The 9513-nt window shown below is 52.6% G+C and overlaps 1 protein-coding gene across 3 annotated transcripts in view; it reads left to right on the top strand.

Moving 5' to 3' along the window:
* The first annotated feature begins 1965 nt into the window (after window positions 1–1965).
* The window catches only part of ero1b (endoplasmic reticulum oxidoreductase 1 beta), a 140999-nt gene continuing 133451 nt past the window's right edge, over window positions 1966–9513 (top strand). For 2 of the 3 annotated variants that reach the window (XM_072498522.1, XM_072498521.1), the window contains exon 1: window positions 1967–2205. In XM_072498522.1, the coding sequence (XP_072354623.1) occupies window positions 2068–2205 (138 nt within the window). In that variant the 5' untranslated portion in view covers window positions 1967–2067. Of the gene's footprint in view, window positions 2206–9513 lie in introns of all 3 variants that reach the window. The other variant, XM_072498525.1, reaches the window with a different exon arrangement.

Genomic DNA, 9513 nt, shown 5'->3' with positions numbered 1-9513 from the left:
CTCCAGACGTGAAGCTTCAAGAAATCTCAGCTGACTCCAGTGAACGTGCTAAGACTCCGGACGCGGAGCACCAACAAAGAACAGACCAGACTCCGGATGGGGAGCAACCAAACGCCGACTCTGATTCACGTAAGCCAGACTTTACTCCAGACATGGAGTGCCGCAACCTCAGTGGTGGCACGCTCAGGGTGACAGCAGATGCCACAACGACAGGAGATGGATCACGTAACAATCACACTGGGTCAGCAATAACAAGCAGCGGCCACAGTCCAAGAGGAATACACCAATTTTCACCACAGCTATGTCCACACATTTGTTCCACACCGACAGTGCGGCCAATGACAGCTCATGCTGGACAAACCCAGTATTCAGGCATGCAGCAGCCAGCAGTCTATGCAGCATATTCTCAAACAGGCCAGCACTACGGATTGCCCACTAATGGAATCAAGACCGAAGGAGGACTACCGCCAGCGCAATTTGCACTACAGACTGGATGCCTTAGTTACAGCCCAGGATTTGCTGCACCACAGCCTGGCCAGACAGCATATTCCTATCAGGTGCAAGGTTCTAGTTTCACACCATCACCAGACATTGATGCGAGCAGCAATTCTGTCTCCCAATCGACATGCTTCAACGCTTCTCAGCAGAATCACCCTTCCTGCACAGCATGTGGCCAGAACCAGTATGCACAGTCTTATCCAACTTCAGCATATGGCACATCCATGACCTCGAATGATACTGTTGATGGTACCTCTTCAATGTCAACGACCTATCAGCTACAAGATGCCATCCGACAGCACCACCACAAACATAAAAAAAGGAAAAGACTCCAAATCAGACAGCGAAGTGATTTGACCACCTCTTGGTTCCTGTGGCTCGGAAACGGTGATGGCGTTCATAACCAAGAGAGACATTTGACCATGATGATTGATGGTTTATGGACTCACATGAATGATTTGGACTTATTGTTTAATCAGCGTTCTCATGACTTGTATATACCTTACCTTATCCACCTGTTCTTTGTTCAGTTTTTCTTAAAGTGTACAGAAAATATGAACATATAAAAAAAGGGAGGATGTGGTGATGTGCATCACTGTAAATACATGTAAGCTAGCCAGACACTAGAGGGAGCACCAGAAACATCACACACACACACTCAACCAATAGATAAGTTAGATAGGAGGCGACCAATGGACATTCACGATACACAAGGAGGTGACACGACCACAGGGGGGGCATTACACCAACCCATATATAAAGGACACCACACACATGATCTGCCCTTTGGCCAGTGGAGGCAGTCAGTGAGGAGACCTCGTGGAATACAGCAGCTAGAATAGGATTAGCAGTAGTGTTGAACTCAAGTTATAAAAGTGTACATAGTGTAAATAAATGTGTTGAAGTTAGTTACAAAGGAAACATAACGAAACAAGTAAGACGGGGGGAGGGATCTTTGATTATACTGCCTGCTTTCCCCAGGCAGTGGGAGGTGTAGATGGAGTCAATGGATGGGAGGCAGGTTTGTGTGATGGACTGGGCGGTGTTCACGACTCTCTGAAGTTTCTTGCGGTCCTGGGCTGAGCAGTTGACATACCAGGCTGTGATGCAGCCCGATAGGAAGGAGCTCTGCTCCGAAAGCTAGTGATTCGAAACAAACCTGTTGGACTTTAACCTGGTGGTGTAAGACTTCTTACTGTGCTCACCCCAGTCCAACGCTGGCATCTCCGCATCATTGATAAAAGCAAATTACTGCGGATGCTGGAATCTGAAACAAAAACAGAAATTACTGGACAATCTCAGCAGGTATGACAGCATCTGTGTAGAGAGAAGGGAGCTAACATTTCGTGTCTGGATGACTTTTTGTCAAAGCCACTTTATTGATGCCCTTATTGCTGCTGCTCAGGTGGTCCTTTGTCTGGGGGAGGGGAGCTGCTGGGTCCTAGAGCCCACCGAATCATTACAGTGTCTCCTCCGATTTCCTCTTCCGGCTCCTGGCCTGGTCTCAGCGGCAGCGGAGATTGTCTTGGGTTTGGCTGGAGTGTGTGTGATGAGCTGAAACTCGGGGCGATGAGGAGCGGCGCTGTACGGGACCTCTTGCTGCTCCTGCTGGGCGTCGTCGTGGGCGGAGTGGCCTGGTTTAACCGCCCGGGGCTCCCGGCCGGCAGCGGGTCCGTCACCCCGGCGGAGGAGGACTGCTTCTGCGACGTAGGTTTCCTTTTACTTACCGAGGCTCAGGCCCACGGCCATCTTCTCGTTCAGTAGGACCCCCCCCACCCCCTCTTTCCCCCTCCCCTCTTTCCCCCCCCTCCCCTCTTTCCCCCCCCTCCCCTCTTTCCCCCCCCTCCCCTCTTTCCCCCCCCTCCCCTCTTTCCCCCCCCTCCCCTCTTTCCCCCCCCTCCCCTCTTTCCCCCCCCTCCCCTCTTTCCCCCCCCTCCCCTCTTTCCCCCCCCTCCCCTCTTTCCCCCCCCCACCCCTCTTTCCCCCCCCCACCCCTCTTTCCCCCCCCCACCCCTCTTTCCCCCCCCCACCCCTCTTTCCCCCCCCCACCCCTCTTTCCCCCCCCCACCCCTCTTTCCCCCCCCACCCCTCTTTCCCCCCCCCACCCCTCTTTCCCCCCCCACCCCTCTTTCCCCCCCCACCCCTCTTTCCCCCCCCACCCCTCTTTCCCCCCCCACCCCTCTTTCCCCCCCCCACCCCTCTTTCCCCCCCCACCCCTCTTTCCCCCCCCACCCCTCTTTCCCCCCCCACCCCTCTTTCCCCCCCCACCCCTCTTTCCCCCCCCACCCCTCTTTCCCCCCCCACCCCTCTTTCCCCCCCCACCCCTCTTTCCCCCCCCCACCCCTCTTTCCCCCCCCACCCCTCTTTCCCCCCCCCCACCCCTCTTTCCCCCCCCCCACCCCTCTTTCCCCCCCCCCACCCCTCTTTCCCCCCCCCCCACCCCTCTTTCCCCCCCCCCCACCCCTCTTTCCCCCCCCCCCACCCCTCTTTCCCCCCCCCCACCCCTCTTTCCCCCCCCCCACCCCTCTTTCCCCCCCCCCACCCCTCTTTCCCCCCCCCACCCCTCTTTCCCCCCCCCCACCCCTCTTTCCCCCCCCCCACCCCTCTTTCCCCCCCCCCACCCCTCTTTCCCCCCCCCCACCCCTCTTTCCCCCCCCCCACCCCTCTTTCCCCCCCCCACCCCTCTTTCCCCCCCCCCACCCCTCTTTCCCCCCCCCCCACCCCTCTTTCCCCCCCCCCACCCCTCTTTCCCCCCCCCCCACCCCTCTTTCCCCCCCCCCACCCCTCTTTCCCCCCCCCCACCCCTCTTTCCCCCCCCCCACCCCTCTTTCCCCCCCCCCACCCCTCTTTCCCCCCCCCCACCCCTCTTCCCCCCCCCCCAACCCCTCTTTCCCCCCCCCCACCCCTCTTTCCCCCCCCCCCCCACCCCTCTTTCCCCCCCCCCCCCACCCCTCTTTCCCCCCCCCCCCACCCCTCTTTCCCCCCCCCACCCCTCTTTCCCCCCCCCACCCCTCTTTCCCCCCCCACCCCTCTTTCCCCCCCCACCCCTCTTTCCCCCCCCACCCCTCTTTCCCCCCCCACCCCTCTTTCCCCCCCCACCCCTCTTTCCCCCCCCACCCCTCTTTCCCCCCCCACCCCTCTTTCCCCCCCCCACCCCTCTTTCTCCCCCCCCACCCCTCTTTCCCCCCCCCACCCCTCTTTCCCCCCCCCCCCACCCCTCTTTCCCCCCCCCCCCCACCCCTCTTTCCCCCCCCCCCCCACCCCTCTTTCCCCCCCCCCCCACCCCTCTTTCTCTTTCTCCCCCCCCACCCCTCTTTCTCTTTCTCTTTGAGGAGATGGAGAGCTGATGTTCCAAAACAAATTAATTTTTACATCTGCAAAAGGAAAACGATTTGCCTGTTTTTGGTGAGAGGTTCCTGCAGACAAAGTATAGGTTTTCAGACGTGTCTTGAAAAAAATATTTTTATTCTCCTTTTTCACATTTTCTCCCAAATTTACACCCACCAACAAGAAACCATAATCAGTAACCAATATCTCAAAACAACGATCCCATCCTTCCACCAAACCATAAACATTAGCCCGCATATTCACAAACAAATGACAAAAAGGAATCCGGAATCACCCATAGTCACCATTAACACATACAGCCCCTCTCCCCCCAACCCTTCTTGAAAGTGCATAATGAATAATGCCCATGAATTGTAGAACACCTCCATCCTTCCTCTCAGTTCAAACCTAACCTTCTCAAGAGTCGTTCACACACATCTTCTACTCCTTCAAAGAATCAGCTCATCTTCGCACTCATGAGGTGTGCTCTGTATACCACCTTCAGTTGTATCAGCCCCAACCTCCCGCACGAGGTGGAGGCGTTCACTGTCCGGAACCCCTCCTCCATATCCTCTCCCAGCTCTTCCTCCCGCTTTGATCCCTTCCAGTGGTGCCTTTTCCTCTTCCAAAATAGCTCTGTAAACCGCCGATACTACCCCCTTCTCCAGTCCCCCTGTCGTCAGCACCTCCTCCAGCAATGTGGAGGCCGGCTCCACCGGGAAACTCTGTATCTCCTTTCTGGCAAAATCTCAAACCTCCATGTATCTAAACATTTCCCCCTGCTTCAGCCCATATTTCACTCCCAGCTCCTTCAATCCTGCAAACCGACCCCTAAGAAACAAATCTTTTAGTGTCTTAATCCCCTTCCCCTCCCATTTCCGAAAATTTCCATCCCACCTCCCTGGCACAAATCTGTGGTTCCCCCGAATTGGCATTTCCCTTGACCCTGCCCCCAACCTGAAGTGTTGGCAAAACTGCCTCCAAATTCTCAATGAAGCTATTATTACCGGACTCAGAGTATTTCCCTGAGGCCACCTGGAGCGGTGCTGTTGCTAGTGCTTTCAATCCCGTCTCCCTGCACAAACTCTCCTCCACTCTGACCCACTGGGAATCAACCTCTCTGACCCAGCTCCGCACCTTCTCCACATTCACCGCCCAGTAGTAGTAGTACATCAGGTTCGGAAGACCCAAACCCCCTGCCTGCCTTCCCCTCTGTAGCAGCACCTTTCTAACTCTGGCCACCTTCCCTCCCCATATGAACAAAGTAATCATTCCCTCAATCTCTGAAAAAAGCCTTTGGCAGGAAAATCGGCAGGCATTGGAAAATAAATAGAAATCGCGGCAACATGTTAATTTTAACCGCCTGCACCCGACCCGCTGGTGACAGAGGGAGACCATCCCACCCTGCCACATCATCTCCCCACCAAACTACAAATGTTGTACCTGCAGAGCCCCCTCTGACTCCTGGGCAATGCACCCCCAGGTACCTAAAGTGAGTCCCTGCCCTACGGAATGGCAGCCCCCCACCCCTGCCCCCACCCCCGGCCAAGACACCACAAAATACTCATTCTTGTCTAGATTTAGTTTGTACCCCAAGAAAGACCCAAACACCCGAAGCAGCTCCAATATTCCCCCTATCGACACACTCGGTTCCGACACGTATAACAGCAAGTCATCGGCATATAAGGACACCCTATGCTCTATCTCCCCCCCCCCCCCCCCCCCCCGTCGCACTATTCCTTTCCATACCCCTGAACTACTTAATGCAATGGCCAACAGCTCAATCGCAAGTGCAAACAGCAGGGGGGACATAGGACATCCCTGCCTTGTCCTATGGTGGAGAGAAAAGTATCTCGAGCTGATGTTGTTTGTGCAGGCACTCTCCCTCGGCTCCTTTATATAGTAGCTTTACCCAGTTCACATGTCTTGGTCCAATCCCAAACGACTCCAGAACTGCCATCAAGTACCCCCATTCTACCTGGTCAAACGCCTTTTCAGCGTCCAATGCCACAACCACCTCTGTTTCCTTACCCTCTGCCGGTGCCATAACCACGTTCAGTACCCTTCTAAAGTTTGAAAAGAGCTGCCTCCCTCTCACGATCCCTGTCTGATCTTCACCTATCACCTTCAGGAGGCACTCCTCCAGTCTACCCGCCAGTGCCTTCGCCAATACTTTTGCGTCCACATTGAAAAGTGATATAGGCCTATACGACCCACACTCCATCGGATCCTTATCTATTTTTAGCAACAGGGAAATCGATGCCTGCCCCAAAGGTTGTGGCAACACCCCCTTCCCTATTGCCTCTTCAAACATCCCTGTCATCAGGGGTGCCAGCATATCCTTGAATTTTTTATAATATTACACTGGAAACCCATCCGGCCCTGCCACCTTCCCCGACTGCATCCTCCCAATCGCATCTTTTATCTCCTGCTCCACTATCGCTCCTTTCAATGTAGCCCTGTCCCCCTCCCCTAACCTCTGGTACTCCAACCCATCTAGAAATTCCTGCATCTGCCGGTCTCTCCCAGGTGGCTCTGACCTGTACAACCTCTCATACAATTCCTCAAAAACCTTGTCAGTCAGATCCGGAGCCACCACCAACATCCCTGCCCTGTCCCTCACCTGAACAATTTCCCTTACCGCTGCTTCCCTCCGGAGCTGCCCCGCCTTATCTCCACGCTCGTAAACTGCACACGTTGCTCACCTCAGTTGGTGCACCGCCTTCCTGGTAGATACTCGGTCAAAGCTCGCCTGTAGTTCCTCTTTTCCAACTTCGTTGGGTCCCCATCTTCTGCATAACTCCTATCTACATCTCATCTATTACCCTCTGCTGCTCCAACCTCTCCTCTTTGTCCACCCTGGCCTTAAACAAGATAGCCTCACCACCACCTTTAGAGCCTCCCAGACGACTGCCTTCGACACCTCGCCCATACAGTTGAAACCAACATATTCCTCAATTACCTTTTCAATTTTGTCACAGAACCCTTGGTCCTCCAAAAGTCCCACATCTAATTTCCACCCTGGCCTATGTGCTACCCCCCTTCTCCAGTACCATATCCACCCAATGTGGAGCATGATCTTGGCTAGTGCACCAAGTTCCAGTCCCCCCACAATCAGTTTGTGTATGTCCAAGTCGGGGATGACCCCAAACACCTTTGTGAATCCCACATCGTCCCAATTGGGACCGTATACGCTTAACAGCACCACTAACCTCTCCTCCAGCGCCTCTGTCACAATCACATCTACCCCCCTGATCTGCCACCACATTCTCCACCTGGAACTGTACTCTTTTGCTGACCGTTACCGCTACCTCTCGAGCCCTTCCGTCAAATCCGGAGTGAAACACTTGGCTAACCCAGCCCCTTTTTTTTAAAAAAATAATATTTTATTGAAAATTTTTGGTCAACCAACACAGTACATTGTGCATCCTTTACACAACATTGTAACAATACAGATAATAATGACCTTTTTAAATTTAAACAAAAACAACAACAAATAAATAAATATTAAATAACAAAAAATAAAAACTAGCCCTAATTGGCAACTGCCTTGTCTCAGGCCACCCCCCCCCCATCCCCCCCATCCCTCTCCTCCCCCCCCCCCCCCCCCCCACAAGTCCTGGGCCGCTGCTGCTGCCTTCTTTGTTCTCCCCTATCTATCTTTCCGCAAGATATTCGACGAACGGTTGCCACCACCTAGTAAACCCTTGAGCCGACCCCCTTAGGACGAACTTAATCCGCTCTAACTTTATGAACCCCGCCATATCATTTATCCAGGTCTCCACCCCCGGGGGCTTGGCTTCTTTCCACATTAGCAATATTCTGCGCCGGGCTACTAGGGACGCAAAGGAACCCAGCCCCTTTTAAGTCTCACCTGGTCCTTCATCCTCAAGTGAGTCTCCGGCAGCATTGCTACATCGGCTTTCAAACTTTTAAGATGCGCAAGCACTCTTGACCGGACCTCCTAACTGGGTTTTAGACCTGTCTAACTGAAAGATAGTGCGGTGGATTAAAGATTGGTTCTGCTGGTCTCCGAGCTCTGAAGATGTTAACACTACCATGATGTTAGACTGCCTAAATGCCCAAGCAGATGGCTGGTGATGTCTCTGATGATATTACGTGGTCAGTCTCTTAAAGTGCCCTATCCACTGCAAAGCTTATAATGAGGAAACGCTCGCAATACTATGAATGCACAACATTTTTCACCCCCTTTAAATCAAAAATCCCTGACACAGTAAACCGTATAACATTAACAATCAATCAACAACAGTCAATACATCAGACCCTTCAAAGCCATCATTCTCTGTGGTTGATGGCGAACCTCTGGCGTCTGCTTTTTAGTTCTTACTGCAACCTCTGGTGTCCTTCCCTTGGTTTGGATGTTGTCTGTGGTTGCCTTAACTGGAGTCGACAGTGTTCTCAGGTTGACTCTGTGTCTGGTTCTCAACTGAGGTACTGGTTTCCCCAATTGGTTTGATTAGTGTTAGGTTGGCGGGAAGGCCCAGGTTGTCTCTTGACACAACTTGATTTGGATTCTGTTGGTTCTGTCTCTGGCAGATTGGTTCTTGTCGCCAAACTTTGATCACGTGCCTCCTCCATATATCTCTGGTTTGTACGGTGCAGGAGACTGGTCCTGTCTGTGCTCAGATGGTGTCAGGTATCTCTTTTCACTTGTGATATGTATGCCATATGACTTAATTCTGCCTTTTCTCGACAATTTATTTTGTCTTGACTGGTTTTAGCAAATCAGGGTTTTCAGGGTAACAAAATCTGCTGAAGATTTCATCCAATCTCAATTGTTTCTCAACTGTTTTCTCTGCTGATGTTGACTTCATGATAGCATCTTCAGACTATTTCGAGTGAGCATTGATTAGAATGAGAAATATACGCCCTTCAAATGGTCCAGCATAATCAACATATACCCTGACCGTTCCATCACGCCTGACTTTCTTCCTTGATCTTTAGCTTTACTGAGGTATCCTTCATGCTTCCCAGCTCACCGTTGAAGACAATGGCAAGTTTCTTCAGGATTCCATTGTCGGGGCTGGTTTAGCACAGGGCTAAATTGCTGGCTTTGAAAGCAGACCAAGGCAGGCCAGTAGCACGGTTCAATTCCCGTACCAGCCTCCCTGAACAGGCACCGGAATGTGGCGACTAGGGGCTTTTCACAGTAACTTCATTTGAAGCCTACTTGTGACAAGCCATTTTCATTTCTCTTTTTTTTTTTTTCATTTCATTTTAGGTAGAACTGATTCAGAATTTGTAATGAGATTTACCTCAGCCCAATTTAATCTGATCTTTCTCATCTGCCAACTGACCATTTAATTGCACTGTTCCATCAATACAGCCCCTCAGACCGGTGGCGGCCATGAGCTGAGCGGTCACACAAAAGGTTGCTCTCGTCTAAGAACTATAAAGAGCAAGTTTGAAGGATATTCCATCTGCTTGTACCAGGACATTGATGCAGACCTGGCCAAATGCCAGTCAGAATTCAACGGTGCCAAATCCACACTCTACAAAAGTGGGGTGCGGTTTGGTATGCTCTACCCTGCCAAACTTATCAGGGGAAAGACGTTATTTTGATTCCTGGTGGAGGCCTGAAAAATGGACTGACAAACAGCCAAAGTGGGCGGGGGCCAAAACGCGACTGCAAGAGGTAAAAAAGGACAGGGTTGAACACAAGCCGAA

Source organism: Scyliorhinus torazame, chromosome 4 (genome assembly GCF_047496885.1).
Source record: "Scyliorhinus torazame isolate Kashiwa2021f chromosome 4, sScyTor2.1, whole genome shotgun sequence".
In the NCBI taxonomy this organism is placed as follows: Eukaryota; Metazoa; Chordata; class Chondrichthyes; order Carcharhiniformes; family Scyliorhinidae; genus Scyliorhinus; species Scyliorhinus torazame.
Note: the sequence above shows the minus strand (reverse complement) of the source record. Positions and strands in the feature narration are given on the sequence as shown.